Source organism: Neolamprologus multifasciatus, chromosome 23 (assembly GCF_963576455.1).
Source record: "Neolamprologus multifasciatus chromosome 23, fNeoMul1.2, whole genome shotgun sequence".
In the NCBI taxonomy this organism is placed as follows: Eukaryota; Metazoa; Chordata; class Actinopteri; order Cichliformes; family Cichlidae; genus Neolamprologus; species Neolamprologus multifasciatus.
The window spans coordinates 23,900,102-23,921,806 of record NC_140460.1 but is presented as its reverse complement, the minus strand read 5'-3'; the positions used below and the strand labels follow the sequence as shown (position 1 = coordinate 23,921,806).

The 21,705-nt window shown below is 40.0% G+C and overlaps 1 protein-coding gene across 2 annotated transcripts in view; it reads left to right on the top strand.

The window, feature by feature from the left end:
* LOC146491620 (inactive dipeptidyl peptidase 10-like) overlaps positions 1-21,705 on the top strand; it is a 129,716-nt gene that overhangs the window by 34,086 nt on the left and 73,925 nt on the right. The window contains exon 1 of one of the 2 annotated variants that reach the window (XM_085152209.1): positions 10,507-10,657. The exons of the other annotated variant lie outside the window; for it this stretch is intronic. Coding sequence (XP_085008335.1) covers positions 10,610-10,657 — 48 coding nt within the window. The 5' untranslated portion in view covers positions 10,507-10,609. Of the gene's footprint in view, positions 1-10,506; positions 10,658-21,705 lie in introns of those variants that run through there. 2 annotated transcript variants of the gene reach the window in all.

Genomic DNA, 21,705 nt, shown 5'->3' with positions numbered 1-21,705 from the left:
CTTAAATAATAGCTTACTAATGCTAACTAACAGCAGCTAACAACAGCTAACATCGGTTGACAGTGGCTGACAGGAGACAACAGTCTCTTCAGACTACAGTTTTTGGTACTTCTGCATTAGTTTTATCTTTCAGCCCTGGAGGCTGCTGCTTGGGAAGGACAAGACTACATTATAATTAAATAGTTGAGTTTTCTGAATGAATAATAACTTGAGGCGAGAGTGATATTTTCTGTCTTTTAGTAACCACCATCATGTGTATGCCACAGAGAGCCAGAGAAGCACTTCTCCTTAGTCTTTCAAAACTTTGAACCTGCTCTTATCAGGAACCTGGCTTTAAACATCCCACTTCCTTATCAAAACACCAAACATTAAACTCGGAGCCCTGCAGGTTTCCATCCTGGCAGCAGGTTAATTACACCTGGTGTCCCGGGTGTTAACCAGTCCCTGATTAGATGGCTGGAGCGAAACCTTGAAGGGAATCCGAACTGCTTTGGTTCGTGACCCATTAACGCAAAGTTAACAGGCTTTTTGGTGTTAATCCCAGCACTTTAAAGGTTTGGATTATGAGTTAACGCCCAGTCAAAGTAAAATTGGTGTTAGAAGGTGAAGAAAGGTGAAAGAGAAGAGGCTGTGAGGCTCACTCAAAAATCAAGGATAGATATGATAATAAATTCATGCCGTTGAAGACAATTAAAACTGTTTACAGTGCACAGCACACAGGAGCACTGTGCAGAAGCACACGCATCCACATGATGCACGCATGCATCATATAGAGGCACCGAAGCACCAACCAGCTTCCTGTGCACTGTAGAGAGGATGTCTGCCTCAGGGACATCAGTGAATTTCCGAAACACCAGCAGAGGTCAGAGAGGGAGGGATAGAGCGAGATCATTTCCATGTGGTCTCTGATCCCGCCTCTTAAATATTTAATAGAGGCGGCAAGAGAGTCCAGTCGAGGCTTTGAGGATCATTCCTGCCGTTTTTCTTTCATCTCCCACCACCCACCATGTCTTCTGTGCTCCACAGCTTCCATCTTCTTCATCCTTGCTCTCTCTTTTTTCTTCCTCCTTTTCAGCCCGCTGCCCTCCTCCTCCCTGCTCGTGACCTCATGCCTTTTTTCTTTGCATTTTCATCCAAGCGCTGCTCATTACATCAAGCTCATTCACACACACACACACACACACACACACACACACACACACGTGTTACTGCACGTCTGATCATTGTTACTCACTTTTCCGTAGCCCTTGAAGCTGAACTCTGAAGAACATCTCTATTCAAAGATGCATTAGGCTGTGGAAGGCAGCTGAAAGGATGAGGACGGAGAAAAGATGGAGTTATGTACTGAAAACAACGAGCATGCTTACCATATCCATGGCAGCTTTTATCAAAATGCAAATTAAGAAATGAAGGTTTAGCTCCTGCTACAAGTGAATCTCTCACATCTGCTTGGCTTTAGGGGCGAATCCTGTTATAAAGACTAGAGATGGACCGTTACGATATTACGTATCGGTATCGGTCCGATCGGATATCGGAGGGAAATAAAAAATGTAATCCGATCCATTTAATATCAAAAAAGCACCTCACAAAACTTGCGACATGGCGTAACTCGGCTCATAACCGTAGTATGTCGGAGCAGTATGCGTCACGTGATAGAGCGGCTGTGTGTATTTGTAGCCTTGCTAGCGATCCGGCATTTCATCTCCCAGGAAGTTATCCCAGAGAGAAGTAAAGCAAGTGTGTAAGTTTATCTCTGAATGTTTATAAAGCATTCCCGCGTTAAGATTAACAACTGATATACGGAGCGACTGCCTCTCTCTCTCCTGCTGCTACTTCAATCATGAAACTGATCAATGATCAGCTGATCGGCTTTTCTGTCCCGAGTCCGTCTCTCTTGTTTGTTTTTGGCCCACTTTGCACCAGAAAGAGGAAACCAGCGGCTGAACAACAGCAGCACGTTTAAGCTTGATAAGCTGTTGTTAGAATTTATTTAATATTACTTTCTACACCAGGATCTTTTTCTACGTAGCTGACGGCTGGTAACTGTGCAGGGGCGGATCTAGCAAAGTTTAGCCAGGGGAGGCGATAGGGCATGAACAGGGAAAAGGGGGGCACAAAGACATACTTTTCTTTCTTATTCTCATTTAAAATGTCTAGCTTTTAATAAATAATCATCTGAATCTTACTCCCAAAGTTTTAATCTGATGTAAAATGTATGGAAGTCCATTATTGTATATAGTAACTGTTAAGTCTAATATACCCTAGTAAGCTATAGTACTTTTTCCTTTGGGAAGATACCATCTGTGCAGTCTGCAATTCTGTTGAAGAAAGATGTTGAATCTATTTAATTATTCTTGAAAAATAATTTATTTCTGGACATTTTTTTCCACACTGCATCAAATTAAAGTTGATTACGTTCATTAAGCATCATGAGGTGGAGGGTGGGTGGTTTCTTATTTTTTATTTTTTGCAGTGAGTTTGTAACCCTATTAGTTAGGTTGCTTACTCTTTAAAATACCAGAATAGGGAGGATGGAGTAGGTTTAAGGTTATTAGATTGATCAGTATTGTTGAACTATGAAATATTTTGTGTGCAGTGTATTTTTTGCATACAGGTATAACAGAATAGCTTTAGTGTTTTGTTTTGTTTTTTAACTTGAGTATGAACTTATACAAAAAGCAGCTAGATATTTAAAAAAAACAGTTTTATTGATTAAAAAACACACTATATTGGATTCATATCGGTATCGACAGATGTCCAAATTTATGATATCGGTATCTGTATCGGACATAAAAAAGTGGTATCGTGCCATCTCTAATAAAGACATCTGGTACAAAAGCTGTCCACTAATTAAACCTGAAATACTTTCAAAATAAGAGTTAAAGATTTAACAGGACAAAAAAATTAAAAGAAATTCAACTTTGTAATGCTGATACATTATTTTTTGTGACTTAAATGAGAGATCAAGCTTCAAAAGAATTGCATTTTTCCAAAAATCTTTCCTTTTTTGTGAGAACCTGTGTTGCCATAGAGGTTATCAAAAGCTGACTACAAATTGACCCCGATGTGTCTGAATCTGCGTCCATCAGCTGACACATTTGATGTTGTTGCACACTTCCAAATAAAGAGGAGCAAGCTGGTGAATCAGAGCGGAGATCCAGCCGAAATATTTCATGACGAGCAAATCAATCATCAAGCTGCATACCGGGAGGGTAAAACTGCTTTGTCATCCGGCCATTTGGCTTCATATTAAAGCTTCTGGGCTTTTATACTACAGGTGCAGGCCTATTTTAAGCTCTGCTCTTATTTCAGTTAACGGTGGCTAAAGCTTTTTCCTGCTCATTTTCCCCCCAGCTCTTATTTTACCCTAGGAATCAACTAAAGCAGCTTTGCTTAATTTTCCAGTTCATGATTTGCTGTTTGCTGTTTGCTTTATATATATATATATATATATATATATATATATATATATATATATGACTCTTTGACATTTAAGTTTCTATTGATTTTGCAGCATATACTTAAACCTGTATAAGAGGGAGGAAAAAACACACACACACACAAGAAAACTGCTGGTGTGCACCCCTGCCCTTACAAGTTTAAAAGAAAGAAAAGAGAAACTAACTAACAGTGGGAGAAACACGAGAGAGAAGAAACACAGAAATGGGCAAATAAAAATGACGGTAAAGTAACATTTGGACCGGTGGCCACAGTTAATAATCCTTCAGATTACGATAATATGGTCATGATTTGCTGTTTGCTTCAAATAGCTCCAGAAGTAGTCCCACTGTTCATCTTTATCTTCTGTATCATTTTTAAGTTTATTCAGCATGGACTCATAGGAAGCAGTCTCTGCCATTGCTCTGATCCAGTCTTTCAGTTCAGGACGTACTGTAGTCTTCCAGTGCCTAAGGATAATCCTCGATGCAGTTACCAGTGCAACCATAACAACCGTAAAAATATTATTATGAATTCTTGGAATATGAGAACAGTCTCCTAGCAAGCACAATTCAGGAGTTAAGGGCACTTCTAATCCTGACCAACCTTTTAAAAGTGTGATGACTTTCTTCCAAAAAGGAGCTATAAGGGAACATTCCCAAAAACAATGTAGCAAAGTCCGCACCTCAATTTTACATTTCCAACAGAGATTGTCAGGCACAAGCTTCATACAGTGTAATCTTGTTGGAGTATGATAATATCTATGCAGAATTTTGTATTGTATGCATTTGCTCCTCGCCTCCTTAACATGAATCCCATTTTCTGCCAAAATGCCCATCCATTTTTTGTTTGAAATTGGTGCATTTAAATCTTTCTGCCACAAAGTTTTAATGTTCGAACATTCCCCACTTCTATTATCATTTACCAACCTATAAAAACATGATGCTGTGTGGTGCTCCTGAGGCATATTTATAAAATTTAGAACAAGATTTTCATGTCCCCTTCTGAACTTCGATGTCACACAGTGTCTAATTTGCAAATATCTCCAGAAATTTTCCTTCCCTTCCAATTTGTATGTTTGAACAAGGTCTATATAGGACATAAATTCCCCATCTTTAAATAAGTCACTAATAACATTTATGCCATGAGACTGCCACAGTTTCCAAAACATTTTTTTCCCTATACGAATAGCTGGATTGTTCCAAAGAGATCAGTAAAACTGCACATGAGGTGATATTTTAAGAATTCGATGTATATTGAGCCATACCTGGCTAGAGTGAAACAAAATTGGGTTCGTTGAAGTGCAGCTTTGAGACAGCATACCTTTTGGATCAAAAGGAGTATAAATCTCAGACTCTATACTTCCTGCCATTCCTGTCCTGCTTGATTTTTTCCCCAGTAATTAACCAATTTTGCCACCTTGAATGAGACTGAATATAATCTTGGATCAGGTAAACTTAATCCACCCTTCTCTCTAGGAGCATATAATTTACTTAGCTTGATTCTTGCCCTTTTCCCATCCCACAGAAACTGCTAAATTAAGTTTTCATACTGTTTAAAGAAACCAGGCGGTATTGCAATTGGTAACATCATTACTACATAGTTGAATTGGGGAGCTATAATAATTTTTACAATATTTATTTTTCCCCACAATGAGATTTTTAATTTGCCCCATTTTTCTATATTTGTTTTTATTTTTAGAAGGACTGGGTCAAAATTAAGTTTGAGTAGGTCCTCCATATCTTGGTTTAGTCTAATCCCGAGATACTTCATCCCTCTAGGTACCCATTTAAAATTGAATTTTTCTACCATGTATGGATAGCATGGTGGTGATAGTGGCATTACTTCAGACTTTCCCCAGTTAATAGTATAACCTGACAGCTCAGAGAACGACTTTGTGGTGTCCATTAAATGCGGCACTGATAAGAGTGGGTCTGTTATAATGGCAAGAATATCATCAGCATAGAGGAGGAGTTTGTGTTCCTGCTGCCCACCTATGATGCCTTTAATCTCCTTGTTTGATCTGATACTCACTGCCAATGTTTCTATAAAAATTAAGAACAAAAGGGGGCTTAAAGAACAGCCCTGACGAGCTCCACGTGACAAACTAAAGAAGGGTGAAACCATACCATTTGATTTTACTGCCGCCTTTGGTTCTTTGTATAGCACTTTAACCCAGTTTAGAAAGTGTGGCCCAAACCTGAACCGCAACAAGGTTGAAAAAAAAAGCTCCATTCAACTTTGTCAAAAGCCTTCTCTGGAGGAGAAAGCTGCTATCTTTAGACTGGCCCAACTACATTAAAAGGAGTAGCTTTCGAATGTCATCTGAGGAAGAGTGTGTTTTCATAAATCCAGTCTGATTTGGATGTATGATGACACCCATAACCCTAGACCAGGGGTCTGCAACCTTTTACACCCAAAGAGTGTAAAAGGTTGTGTGGGTGGCTGTAGCTCAGGTGGTAGAGCAGGTCATCTACTGATCGGAAGGTTGGTGGTTTGATCCCTGGCTTCCCCAGTCTGCATGCCAAATATCCTTGGGCAAGATACTAACCCCAAATTGCTCTCCGATGCATCCATCGGAGTATGAATGTGCGTGTGAATGTTACTTAGAAAGCACTTAGAGAAATGTGCTTGTGCGAATGGGTGTGAATGGGTGAATGTACAAGTTGTGTACAGCGCTTTGAGTGCTCAGAAAGAGTAGAAAAGCGCTATATAAGAACCAGTCCATTTACCAAAGAGCCATTTGGACTCGGTTTCCACGCAAAAGAAAACACTGGGAGCCGCAAATACTTTTTGACATCTAAAATGAAGATAACACTGTATATATTGTTTTTTTTTACCTTTATGCTTTGTGTGAACAACTAAGGTGTGTTGCTTATGAAATCCATGAAGTGCTACAGAGAAAATTACATGTTATTTATGTAATCAACACATTTTGAACTCTTAAAGAAATATAACAAAAGGAAAGACACCAACCTGAACTAAAATGATCCATGTAGCAAACAAAAACTGTTGTCAGCCACCACCCTTATATCGCTTTTGGGCTGTTGGAGCCTTGACCTGACTTTTAAAAAATAATTGGTAAAAAAGCACAAACTGCTGAAAAATTAAAAATAGATATTTGCAAAATTCTGCCTAAATATGTATTTTACCAGGTTAATGCGTGTGGCGGGGCGTGGTCTGCAGCGCCGCTGCAGGGGAGGCGGACGCACCTGAGCGACACCCGCAATCATGCCTCGCTGCCTTTACGTCTGCGCTATCTGTGCTGTTGTGTTGGTGGTGGTGTATGTCGGGCTGTGAGGTGAAAAGCTACAGCCGTCTGTGTGCGTACAGCAACCATGTGTGAAAAGTGGTCAATAAAGAGATGCTGAAAAGTGTGTTCATGCAAACATCGTCGGTCTGCCGTGATATGTTTACAACGGGACTTCTGCTCCTGAACCTCTGCACACAGCGTCTGCTAATCGGGGCTGTACGAAGTCAGTTTACGCAGGACTGTAAGCTGTCATCTGTCAGGCGTGAGCGGTGTTTGTCTTTAACATAGTTCACGGTGGAGAACAGCTGCTGACATAATGTGGATCCGAAGATCCATAATTGGCCTACCTGGGGTTGACAGTCTCGATAAATGCAAGGCGTTTCGGCGGGTATACCGGCTTCCGCGAATGTGACTCTTATTTTGAGCGATGAAAAAATAATAGAATATAATTTTATTTTTATATTTCAATATCACAATAATCTTCCAATTTAGAACTACAAGTTAAAAAGAACTAACATAAATAAAATACACTTCAGCTAAATACTAACTTATTTTCCCAAACCACGCTGAGCCGCAGTATAAGGACTAAAGAGCCACATGCGGCTCTGGAGCCACAGGTTGCCGACCCCTGCCCTAGACTCTTTGACTGTTTGAAGCTGCATTTTTGTGGTCAGCGGGTTTTTGAGCTGTAACACTGTCACAGAGTTAAAGGTGCCTATAAGAGATTAAAGGCGAGTTTTCTGCAAAACTGCTTTGGTTAGTGTATGATGGTATTCATGGTTCCATGTTAGCTCCATAATATTTTGTCTTTATCGAAGCTGTTAAATAAAAACATGGTTAGAGGAGCCTTGGAAGCACTTATTAAATGCATGGAAGACTTACTGGCCAGGCCTCCTGATCTAAGCCTTTGTAACCCCCACATATGGAAGTCGGAAACTGATCTGTGTCTTCTTCCTGTCCTTAGACGTACACACACACACACACACACACACACACACACACACACACACACACACACACACACACACACACATTAGGGCAGAGAGACACCTTCAGGCTGGTTTGCCTCTCATTGTTGGCTCCTCCATCTTAATTTTTTTCCCCCATTTCCCCCTCCAGCTGTACTCATTACTCTGTAGATGGGATGGGGGGGCAACAGATTGCGTGAGCTAGTGTGGGTTGTGTCTTCAGGGCTTTCTCTCTGACACCTATCTGTTTGCATTCAGACATTTGGCAGTGGTGAAGGGTCAGCTGGCTACTGATCTCCTCGATTGTCTTGTCTTGCTCTCGTCTGAGGGGATTTCAGATGAAGCGTTGGTCCGATTTGTTCTCCGATGACACGCTGAGCTATAATCCCGTAATGTATTTCCGAGGGATGCTGAAACACTAGATATTGCAGAAGGCCTCTTAGTCCCTGAAGTGATACTGTAGGAATAGTGGCATGACATCATCACAGGTAAAAATACCACAAAGTGCTACACTGTAAGCCTCTATGGGAATATTACTATAAGTATGGCTGCAGTTATCAGGTTTAAATGTGCAGCCAGACTGAGTGAGAGATAAACTCCTGTGGAGAGCTTAGAGGGGATCATTTCATAGCAAAACTGATGGGCTGTGTTTAACTTGACTTACAACGTGAATTCAGGTCAATATTCAACATAATATACAGGTTTATTTGGGGGGAAAGGCGTTGTCACCCATATTATGTGTGTGAGTGAAGGAGGATGATTATTACACAAAACTTCTAGATACACATTAACTAACACTTTCTGGACTTCATGGGGTTGGACTCTCATGAATACACGGGGCTCTATGCCCAACTGTTCTCTCAGTTGTTGGCTAGTGGGGTGGAGGTAAGCTTGGCAGTTTTCTTGAAGAGTTCTGAGTTCTGTTGGTTCATGATTTATGATCAAGTCCCAGGTTAGTTCTTTTAATTTTAATATTATATCCTAGTCTTTTGAGCTTATCTTTGATTCTAAATGGTAAATGGTAAATGGCCTGTATTTATATAGCGCTTTACTAGTCCCTAAGGACCCCAAAGCGCTTTACATATCCAGTCATCCACCCATTCACACACACATTCACACACTGGTGATGGCAAGGTACATTGTAGCCACAGCCACCCTGGGGCGCACTGACAGAGACGAGGCTGCTGGACACTGGCGCCACCGGGCCCTCTGACCACCACCAGTAGGCAACGGGTGAAGTGTCTTGCCCAAGGACACAACGACCGAGACTGTCCGAGCCGGGGCTCGAACCGGCAACCGATTACAAGGCGAACTCCCAACTCTTGAGCCACGATCACCCACGATCATTCTAGTCCTTGGTTCCTGTGTTGAGTATGTTTTTTCTGCACTCCATTCCTGTCTTGGTTTTTTTTTCAGTAAATAAGTTGAGATTTTGGAGTTAAAGTCTGTTTCTGTGTCTTACATTTGGGTCCACACAGCATATCACGACAAGAGCTTGCAGTAAAGTACAGCCACACAGATGTTCCCTTTGCCCACAGTATTCTGCTACCTTCATGAATCGCATGCATAAAACAACAAGTAATTTTCCTTCCTCAACCTTGAGATTTAAATTTTGTGCTGAGAGCTTATGTAGCAAGCTAGACTTTACAGGATGTCTTCATGTGTGATGTGATTGGTTGTCTTGAAAAAAATCTTTTTCATTCACATTTACCTGTTACTACAGTATGACTTCCCTTTTATGATAATCCTGTAGGTGTGTGTTGTCGGCTTGCACCTGTTTGCATAATCTGATTACTTTTTTCTTTTTGTCATTAACTAAACCTTGAATTCAAATAAAGTAGTTAATGTAGCTGAATATGAATAAGCATGAGCTGGTAAAAGCAAACATCATCTTTTTGTGTTTACAGTAAAAGAAATAAAATAAACTTGAGCTTTCTTGTAAATGTGGTGTTCTGACTGAAGGCCTAAAATAAAAATAAAAATAAAATGAATTTTACAAATAATAAAATTATCTTTGTTTCTAATGAGCAGTGACAGGAAAAAGGATTACAGTTAAAGCTTGCTGCTGCCTATTTAAAGCTAAAGTCTCAGCTATTGTGGATTTAAGCACCATGGACAGCTCTGCTTAAATTGACACTTGATGTTTGCATTATTATTTTAATATTTATTAAATGTTTTTGGAAAAAAAACTTTATCACCGTGCACTGAATCTGAAAACTCTTCAAACTGTGTTTTGGATTTATTCTCTTCACTCAGTATATCTCCACATACTCTTATTTCCACACTGGTATATGCCCCAAAAAAACATGAAACAAAATGAAACAACTCAGAGTCAGAGTAATATAAATTTTGGCTTAGTCCAGCTTATGAGTAGCAGTACACTCTTCATTTACGAAAGTCTTTATGCTATATAAGTAATTCTTATTACTTATCTTCAGTTCACTTTAGTTTCTGTCATTTTAGAGCACAGATTTGTTTGTTTTAGTTGCCTTTCTATTTATTCATCTTGAGTTTATTTATGTTAGGCTCTGTTTAGTTTTTATTAGTTTCAGGGCCAGTTTCAGTTTTTAAAAAAGTCATTTTAATATTTGTGGTGCTTTTAAACTATTAATATACATTAATTAATAGTTTCAGTAATGGCTATTGTTTAATAACTGTTATTAATTAGTTAAATAATTATTAGAAACGTTCACATAAAGCTTTTAGCATGTAAAGCAAAAATGAATTAAACAAGCAAAATTAAGAAGAAGAATAAAAAATGAATTTAACACAAAAAGTAGCGACAGTTATTGACGAAAAAGGTGTTTCCTGTGGAAGGACTTTTATTTTGAAGCTGTTGCCGGAACCTCGCGTTGATTGTTAGCAGCTTTGTGGCTCGCGCAGCTAAAATCGTCGCGCGGCAGGTTTGTGATGTTATTACCGGGCAGAGACAGAGCGAGACTCCGAGACGATGACGGCCGCCAGCAAGAAGAAGCCCAAAGAGTCTCAGCAGGATGAGGTGGGATGACTCGCTAAAACCACACAGCGACACAGATAGACATCTTTATTTTTAATTTGATTTTTTATTTTTATTTCTAGCTATAATGAGATAACGTCCATGCGCGTGCAGTCAGCGCGATAGCTACAGTGGACAGGGACCCCGCGCTTTATTTAAAATCAAATTTTAATGAAATTATTTATTTCTTACTTTTACTTGTAAAAATCAAATCTGTAGAAGTTTTCCTTTCCCTTCAAGAAGCTTTCCTTTTCCTCCTTCCTCTCAGTAATTTCACACTTTTCCAACTTCAGCCTGATGCCGCGGAGCTCGCGGCTGACAGGGATGCAATGTCCGCGGTGTAACTCCAACAGGTTGTCCACGATCGTGTGAATAATCCAGGGCGCGTTTGTGGGAAAAACAGGCCGGGAGCTTCGTTTGTGGCGACACTCTGGTGACTTTGAGTCCTGTTTTTGTAGATGCTTTGGCTTCGCAGTTCTTTAAGTTTCCTCGGGTTTGTTTTTGCGTCTTTCTGATCTAATTGTCTCATTTTTGGTTGTTTGTTTGTTTTAGATTCTTTCGTGTGTTATTCTGCTCAGTTTGCGCATAATTGTTGTGTTTTCATCACACGACACAGACAATAATAACAGGTACAGCATATTTATGGTTGAGTGGTGCAAAGATGTTGGAATAGATTAGGAATGAATAACTCGTTGCTACATATACAGTATATATTGACTATTAATAAGTATATAAGTGGTATACAAACATGTACAGCAGAATAAAATATTCCCATTTCTGTTCATTTGTGTTCATTCTCAGTGTTTGTGTTTCGTTTTGTCTCTTCATTGTCATCTTTTTCATGTTTTGGTGATTTTGTGTCTTTTTTGTTGTTGTTGCTTTGAGTCTTTTTGTGCTCTTACTGTTTCTTATTTTAAATGTCTTCCTGTTCATCTTCTTTCTTACTTCTTGTGTTTGATTCCCTTTTTGTCTCATTTTGGTGTCTCAGTTTTTTCATCTAGTTTTTTCATTATTTTCAGTCTTGTTGTGGTAGATCTGGCAGGTTTTTGAGTTTAAATGTTGTGTGTCTTGTTCTTTATCTCTTCATTGTCATCTCTTTTGATTTTTGTTTCTCATCTTTTTGTGGGAGTTTCTGCCTGTGCTCTTACTGTTTATTTTAAATCCTTTGTGTCTCGTTCTTGCATTTTTGCATTTCTTCCTGCTCAACTTATTATTTCTTAATTTACTCAGTAAATGTGTCACATTTTGACTCTCTGTGTGCTAGTTGTGTCTAAATCCTGTCTCCTTGTTTTTCATCATTGTGGTAGATCATGGTGTTTTCTAGTTTAAATGTTGTGTGTCTCATTTAGTGTCTTCATCGGGTCATTTTATTTTGCTTTTTGTTCATCTTTATTCTCATTACTGTCACGTGTTTGTGGTAGCTTGGCATTTATGAAGCCTTGTGTCTAATTTGTCGTCTCTTTGTGTTTGATTGTCATTGTAGCTCCTGTTTTAGTAGGCTCATGGTTTTTTTTTGTCTTTCTTTTGCTCATTTTCAGTGTTTTGTGTGTCACTTGGAATCAAATTGTGCACATTTGTTGCTAGTTTTTTGGTTGCTTTGTGCCTCCTTCGGTCGGTCTGTTTTGCACATGGATGTAACCAGGGTTTAGAAATTAGTGTGGTACAGATAATGTTTTTGCCATTACGCTTTGCTCTTTTGCAGGAGTGACTATGTCTGTAGAAACATGTAAGATGAAATAACAAAAGTAGAGAATTATGGCTTCATTTAAAATGAAAACAGCACAAGTGAGGAAGTTACTTACTCGATGGCTCCTGTCCTCCTCCTGTCTAAACCACCCAGTTATCATTCATCGGCCTAAACGCGGCCCAATCAGGCGCGGTGTAGGGTGGGCCATAATGCTGTAGAATTGAAGTCTTTTCAAAGTAAAAGCCACCTATAGCATCTTGTCTCTCCTAAAACATCTGAATCTGATATCCCCAGCCTCTTTGTGGTAATTTTGCATATCTGTGGTCATTGTTGTTTACATTTGTGTACCAAATTTTGTATTTGCACTTGTTTATGCCTCATTTTGCTCATTTCTGACCTACTTATGGTAGTTTTGCACATATTTGTGGTAAAACTGCTTCTCATTTTGTATTTCTGTGGTCACGTTTCATTTGGTCATTTTGCATCACATTTTGGTAATTGTAATTATCTTTTTGTTTGTGTTACACCTTATTTTGTGTCATTGGCTCGCAGAGATGTTATCTTTGTTGTCTTATCTGTTATCTGTTGTTTACTATCTTTGGAGTAATTTGTTGTTGCGCTTTTATCTCATTTAAGTAATTTTGTATTTGTTTCTGGATGTGTTTCATGGATGCCCTGCATTCTTTTTTCCCCACCAAACAATAATCTTGATTTTATTTTGGGTCTAAAAGTTGATTTTTATTTATTCTCTGTGAGTTTGAAGTCTGTTTTGCAAGAGAAATAAACATGCAAAAAGAATGCAGCTAAGAGTTTTCTGCATAAGAACGGATTCTTTTGTCTTTAAAACACCAGGAAACGATAAGTCTCAAAATATTTACTACCATGCAAGAGAAGGATGAGCCGAAAATGATCAATTTGAGAACATTTTGGGCATTTTTAGCTTGAAGAAAGACTCAAATGTCAAATCAGTTGAAACGACTTGGATTGATTTGGTTTACTGATTAAATCACTAAGCGCCTGCTCTACAAAAAACTAGCACACAACAGGGAAAGTAACTGTACAAAAACATTTAAGTTTTTACAGATACTTAATTTACTTGGAAATAATCCCTCCTTATTGTTTTTTCAGTCTTGGCCTTTGTCTTTGCATTTTTTTTGTCTGTTTTTGGTGTCTGTTTGCTAAAAGTGACTGGATAATACTCCTGGTAATAATGTCTTGGGTTTTTATTTCGTGGCATAAAACGTGCCCTTGCCTTTTTATCTCCGAGGTCGATCTGAGAGGCTGGAAATTTTAGCCTTGAATTCGTGTTCAATCTCAGCGTGACCCAGTGAAAGCCTTTGTGTGGAAAGCCATCGCCTTGGCTTTCAGCAGGTTCGGTTTGTCAATGTGTGTCTTTGCGTCTGTCCCTTTAACTCTCTTCAGTGTATCCTCAGCACACAAACACCGACACACATGCTTTGATTTGCTCGCCTGCCTTACTTCCCACTGAAGGGAGTTTGATCAGCAGACTGTTGCAGTGAACTGTATCTGCTGAAGCACACTCACACTCTGAGCGTACGGTGAATTAGCTGCGAGATGTTGAACCAAACTCAGAGAGGAGTCGATGGCCCAGTGGTGTGCAAAGGAAGCTCTACCCACTGCTGAGCGTGTCTGAGGTTTTCCTGCTTCGGTAATTGAACAGTTTCACCTCTCACAGCAGTGGATGTGATATAGATTGTTCTGGACACATTTGTGCCTTTTATACTAAGCGTCACACAGATTTATTCAAAGTGGGTTTGTCATAATAATCCTTCAATAACACTAAAGTCGGCATCCCGCAGCAGCGTGCAGCGATATGAACAGAAGATGAAAGTGTTGTTCATCACAGAAGATCTCAAAAAGATCTAAAAAAAAAGGTTTACTTAGTTTACTTAAACTGGCGAATCTGTATCCTACCAGAATAAAAGCGCTGCTAGTGCTTTCTCGTTGAGGCACAAACTGTTTTTACAAGTCTTAGGGCAGTTTAGCTTCACACTGCACAAAATCAAACCCTTTCTACATCACTCGATTAATATCACAGCCTTTTTTCAGTCTTAAACAGTTGTGTGCTTGACTGGCGGCTGCTGACAATAGATTTAAGACTGTATATAAACTTACCAGCCACTTTATTAGGTATAACTTGCTAGTACTGGGTTGGACCCCCTATTTGCCTTCAGAACAATAGATTCAACAAGGTACTGGAAACATTCCTCTGAGTTTTTGATCCATATTGACACGATAGCATCACACAGTTAGTTGTGTAGTTGTGCTCTCATGTGTATGTGTGGGTGGTCATATTTAGAAAGGTTTGTGGCTGTATTTTTTTAGATTTATACAAGAATTGTGTAAAATGAGAAAACTGGGTGTATACTGTGAAAATGCATTGGTTACATTTGTTACTTTTCAGACTGAATCTACACTCACCAGACATTTTATTAGGTACACCTTGCTAGTAAAGGGTTGGGAGCCCTTTTACCTTCAGAGCTGTCTTAAGTCTTCATAACAGAAATTCAGCAAGACTCTTTAAAGACTTAATGTAATAGAGCCAGTGATCCAGATCTTTGATTGTGGGTTCGAGTCCCATCTGGGGTGATTTTCAGCGCAGTGGTGCAGTGGAAGCAATATGCAGTACAACCATGATACTGGTCTTGTTTTAGAGATATTGTAACATAAGAACTACACATCTCAGCTTACTTGGCATTATTCTTCAAGTTTTCTGGACTTACATAACCATAATTAGTTTCAGCCATAATAATCAAATAGTTTCTTGCTTTTGTTATTCGACAGCTTGTGTTTTGAATAGAAAAAACATGCAGGATTTTAATATGTTGTAAATCTACACAGGTATCCATGTTTTCTTTCTGTGTGTGTGTGAGCTGTTAGGTGGCAAAGTCTGAGGTTGTAATGGTTCTGTTGATGTGTGGGCTCAAGCTGGCAGAGGCAGGGTTATAAAGGTGTTTTTGGTCGATTGTTAAGGCCTTTGCCTTAATCCCTTAAGCCCTCGGCTATTTTCTGAAATTTCCACCTGGAAAACAAAAACCTCCCAAATTTAGTCAGTAACACGTCCACAGCTGTGAGGCCAAAATGAACAGCCCTGGGCTCTATTGATCAGAGGCACTTGTGAGAATTTAGAATTCAGTAAGTCACCAGACGAGAATAGGATTTGACAAACTAGTAAAGTATACTTAGTGTACAACTTCCAAATGGTCAAGACTGTAAATTAGAAACTAAAGCCAGTGTTGGACTCAGTTGGGAGAGTCAACTGAGGTTTTGACATGCAGCACACAGCACAAAACTGTTACTGCTATAATGAAATAGCCCAGAGAGAGCGAGGTTGCACTACAACACCAATTTTGCCTTTCTGTAGCAACCTGAAAAACCTGCAGGATATGAAATGTGCAAGGGGTAAGAATTCTGAATCAGGTTGTTGATTTAACAGTATGCGTTTCACTCCAGTTGGCATCTTCAGCAATTCTTGAGGTAAGAGCCATATTTTTCTGCATTTCTGTTTTTAATAGTCTGCAATAATGAGAGTTAACCCAACAAATATCTAAAGATTGCAATGGTGAACCCGCTGAATGAATAACCAAGTAAACAGGGTAACATTTGGGTAAAATCCTGTATATTTAACTTTTGATCAGATTCTGAATTGATGATGTTTGATGTTCAGCTCTCCCACACTATCCTGCACTCACAATGTGCTCAACGATCGGGCTTGAGTACACATCTGTTTGCCTCAGCATCTTGGCCTCTCTCTCACGCTTGGTTCCTTCCTCGTACACAGGCTCTTTTGAAGCCTTTCAACAGAACACACCCATATGGAAAAGAAATAGTAAAAACGTATAAAAGACTTGCATAAGATGTGGCCTACTTCATATAGTGAATCATATAAGGCTTACATGATTTACTCATGAAAGTGGCCACTTTCTCATTACTTTCATATATTGTTTTAGTAAGTATCCAAAACATAGAAGTTTCCTTTATAGAATTTTTCAAGGGATCTTATATCTGTTTTCACTCTTGTATGATTTTCATACAAGTTTCACACAAGACAGATTCAAACTTTATAAGATTTATATATATCTTTTCCATATAGGCAAGGTCCATGATTTTTTGCATTTTGTGGCACTCGAACGTTACAAAAGCTGCTACTTTTATGCAGGATTGCAGTGCTCGGGCACTGATAGCAATCATACTACATGCATGCTGTGCCAGTTTGAACTGAAACTGGTCCCACCTCTTAAAGCAGGACAGGGTTCCTCAGCTGTTACCAGGCACAGCATACAATGATTACACTAATCAAAACAAATTAGACTTTGGGCGTCATATGTGCTGAGCATAGTATCATTAGTAAGTCTGACTACAGTCTAAACAAGTCCTTCACATAGGAGGCGACATGTGCTGTGCTGACTGCTAGCTAGTGCAAATGGCCCGAAATTTGCGCTAAGCTGGCCGTTGAGCTCTGCTTGTACTTCACTTTGTTCCACCCGCTGTACTTGTACTACACGCGTCTGCTCTGTGTTATTTCAAAACATGCATCTCTCATTCATGAAGAAGAAAGCTTTGAAGGGTGTGTCGTTTCCACAACACTGCTTTCCTTCTGAGGTCCCCAGAGCCATTGAAAGGAATGACTTTAAGACTGGAGGTCCCTATAGAGGCACGTAAACTTGTGTCAGAAAGTTCACTAAACTCTGATACACACAGATTCTTTTCGTTCTTCATGTGGTTTAACTTAGCGTGGCTCTAGGTTTCTATTGGTCGCACAAAGGTACATCACAGTGCACAGCGGTCAAAGTTCAACCGGGTCGAACTCAACTTTGACTGTGCAAAGCACAGTGGGGAACCGCTATTGCTCAGTGCAAGCAATAGAAAGGAGAGCGGTTCAGAGCGCAGCAATGCGTGAGCTACATCCTAGTTGAAAAGGCTTTAAGGCTGTGCTGACTCTGTGTAGAGCCTATTGTGTACCCTGCAGAAGTAGCCAACTCGGTTGCCAGTATTTATGTTGCATTCCAGTTATGTTTAATGTTGGAAGTCTACAGTGATGTCAGTCCTGAGTTGGTCTGTTCCAGTAGGAAAGTCAGAAAAGGAATGAAAAACAAGATTTGTTGAGCTTCTTAGCAGGGCAGAGCCATTCATGCATCACTAGCAATGCAGAATAATACTTGTGTTTTTAATGGTAAAAAAACTGGCATCAGTTAGCTTGTTAAATGTTAATGTTCATGACAGCACAGCACTGAACATGTATGGCTTATTTATAAGGGTTTTCAGAAAAGACCGGGGCAGCACAGCTTAGGTTTGCAAAGTTACATCTGAAAAAAACCACTAGACTTGTAAAACAATGTGCTTTAAACAGACAAGACCAAAGTGAAGATGTTTGACCACAATGCACAAAACCAAACTCAGCATTTTGGCTTGTTTTGTAGACCCAGGACCTGGACAGCTTTTCTGTACTGAAGTATTCTAGTGAAATCTGAGTGCTGACTGCTACAGACCAGACGTGGTCATGGGAGGTTAATCAGGTTTGTCTGTTTTGTGTATTATTGTAGGGTCTTTACATTACAAAAGAAAGCACCTTGAGACAGCTGTTGTAATTTGGCACAATATAAATCAAATTGAATTGAATTTATTACATTTTGCCTTTATTTTTGAGAAATTCCTGATGAGAAATTTCAGTCTACGTTTAAGAGACTTCAACCTGTGCCTCCCAGATTTTAAAGTGGAATACCTGTTGAATGTTTAAACAGTCTAGCCAGTCAGTAAACATTAGAGAATTGGTGATCTTTGATGGCCACCTACAAAACTCCTTCAGGTTTCAGGTCAGATACTTTAAAACTCACAGCAAGAGTCCTTTTAAGCTTCCAAATTTGAAAATGTTTTTCATCTTCTGCCTGTCGGAGATAATTAGACACCAAACAGTTGACCAAATGAAGATTGTCAGGATACTTAACAAGTCAAAAGAAACACGAGTTTTTAGCTCGTCTCCGGCTCTACAGAGGGCAGACAGACTGCTGGAAAACATGCAGTTTGATGTGTTTGATGTACGAACAAGGCTTCATGCTGTCTTCCCTTTATGCTTCTCCCTCTCAAGCTCAGAAGAAAGGCCACTTAGTCAGCATGTGACAGCTTCCTATTACAGTCCCCTGCAGTGTCGCTGCTGGAAACATCCAAGTGCTCGTCCGCAGCCGTCTCCTGGCCCCATGCGAGGTTAAACTAGAAAACCCTGCTTGCATCATTTCTTTCTCATCTTTTCTCTCACTTGTCAACGTCTTGGCTGCGGGTTCAACTTTCATCACCGGAGGCTGGAGTGAGGGATGATGTAAGCTGGTAGCTTCTTGAGAAGCTACGGTTCATTGGATGTCTTGGAATCCTTAAGCAAACTTTCAGCCTAAGAGCACAACGTGCGAAAGCTCAGATCAGATTTTCCACTTTAGCTCGGAGGATAATCACCGCTCTGTCTAGACGACGGGAGTGTTATATGACCGTAAAAGTCAAAATTCAATCCTGACTGATGCTGGAGATGAACGCCAGCGAGTCTGCTCTATTTTTATATCTCGCTTCCATTAAAAATAGTGAATTCCTTCTAATGTTTTCTAAATGCACTCCAAACAATAGGAGGAAATAAAGGGACTATTCTTTCCACATTATCATTTTACAGACTCATCCATGTTGTGTGCTGGCTGACCTGCATTTTTCTTTCTTTTTTATTCAGTCATTTCATTTTACAAAGAAGTGATTCACACACAAATCCGTATTAAAACAGCTGGATACCAATTATCCAAGTTATATTAGTTTTTATAATGTATTCATTTGCAGTATGCTGGAAGCTTCTCATCCATACACACACACGCCGACACAGTAAGCTTGTGTATTTACTCGTGTATCTTCCTTCAGATGTTAGAGTAGCAGGAGTCGGTGAGCCGATGCGCTTATCTTCTTTTTTTCCTCATTATCGCGCTACTTCTTTCTTTGTTACACAATATGTACATTTATGTCGATAATGATAATAAATAAAGCGGACTTCCGGTTGAACTTTGATGGAGTAGGACGCGAGTCTGGGTGCTCCTGCCGATTTCGATTAAATTGTTATTTATTCGCGCTTTTTGGCCATATTTCCAGTCCTGTTTTGGTTTGTGGATTGTCTTGTTGAGAAGTTTTACTCGGGCCGGCGTAAAATGGCAGCAAAAAATGTTAAAACCCGCAGTACTATTCAAACACAACTAAGGCCTAGTTTGCAAACCGCGACCACACCCTCGAGTGAGCCGTCGTCTCCTGCAATGCCCCCCACATGTCAAGCTAATCCTGATATCGAGGCTCTCAAGGTCGAGTTGCTGGCTTCGCTGAGAAAAGATATCGCCGACATCTTTAAAAAGGAACTTCAGGATACTCTGGGTGATGCTTTGTCTACCATTAAGTTCGACCTGCAGGCAGTGAAGACGCAGCTGGCGATCGATAAAGCTGCCAATGATGCTACCATGTCTGAGCTAAAAGGTACGGTCAAGGAGATGGATCACGCACTTACTGTCTGCTCTGATGATGTAGCTGAGATGAAAAACACTATCAAGGGCCTCACAGCTCATGTAGCCAAGCTGGAAAGTAAGTGTGAAGATTTGGAGTCCAGGTCGCGGCGCAACAATGTTAGGATAGTGGGAGTACCGGAGGGCCCTGACACGTGCACCACTGCTGCCGTAGCTTCCTTGCTAAAAGAAGCATTTGATCTGGGGAAGGAGCCGCTTTTGGATCGTTCACACAGGACCCTCCAGCCCGCACCTAAGCCTGGCGACCGTCCACGAGCCATTGTATGCAGGTTTCATTACCACACTGACTGTGTTGACATTTTACGACGTGCTAGAGAACGCCGACAGATTAAAGTAGGAGACCGGACCATCTCAGTCTTCCCCGACTTCACCGCCAGGGTGGCACGGGCTCGTGCTGCATTCAACACGGTCAGGCAGCAACTCCGTGGCATTGAAGGTGTTCGGTATGGCCTGCTTCATCCAGCGCGACTCCGCATCACATATAAGGGTGTCGAGAAGGACTTTGTTTCAGCAGAGGAGGCCAGTGATTATGTCAAAACTTTGATCTCTGGGTGAGCCTCAATAGCCCCCCAGTTTGATGCTGTAATGCTGCTAAGGGTTCACGCTCTCGTTAGGTTTTACGCCACCTGTGCATTGTTTTCTTAGGCCGTTGTGCTAGTTATTGTACTGTTGGTGTGCTGGTTCCTTTTATTTTCATTGTTATTTATTGAAACTGAATCATATAATATACTCTTGAACTTCGGACCAGTCCGGCGCAATCTTCTCCAAGCTTGCTGCATTGATTTGCATAGGTCTGGGTTGTTTTTTGTTTCTGTTAAATTTTTATTTATTTTTTGTTTGGTTGTTTTTGTTTTAATTGTTTATCTATTTATGTATGTATTTTTTTTATTTTTATTTTTTACTTTTATGCACCTTGGGTGATTTGTTGTAAAGTTCTCCTTCTGAGGAAGTCATATTTTGTACTGAGAGATCTTTTTTGGTTGGTTGGTTTCCTTTTTCATTTTTCCCCTTTTTAAAAAAAAAAACATGTTTACTGTTACGCGCACACTGTTATACTGTAGAGAAGTTGGCGAGAGGTTGTTTTTCCCTCTCTCGCTTTTATTTTTACTTAGACTCCAATTAGTCCAGTCACTTTGGTGAATCATTTTTGCTACTTTGGGGGTACACTGCTGTCTCCTTTGTTCTGTTCTGTGGAGACTTGGGGTGTATTTGTGTTCAGGGTTGGGTTGGGGGGGGGGGGGGGGGGGGGGGCTGTCCCATTTCGGCTCTTCATGGCCACTGGCATTTTGGTTTGGTCTTTTTCTTTTTCCTTTTTATGAATGGTTAATGGCAATATAGACCCCAGCATTGCTGGGTCAGGCATGCCTCTTAGATTCACTAGTTGGAATATCAGAGGTATGGGTAACCCTGTTAAGAGATCTAAGGTTTTTACTCACTTGAAACGTCTAAATTCTGACATAGCATTTTTACAGGAGACTCATCTTCGCATTAAGGATCATCATAGGTTATATTGCCCTTGGGTGGGTCAGGTCTTTCACTCAAATTTTAATTCGAAAGCTAGAGAAGTGGCCATTCTCATTAATAAGGAAGTTCAATTCTCTTCGACCAATGTTATCGCTGATAGGAATGGTAGATACATCATTGTTGCTGGTACCCTAATGCAGAAAAAGGTTTTGTTGGTAAATGTATATGCCCCGAATTTTGATGATGCTGAATTCGCTAATTAATTGTTGAGTAACATCCCCTTTCTGAATACACATTTGCTTATCCTTGGTGGTGATCTGAATTGTGTTTTTGATCCGATTTTGGAT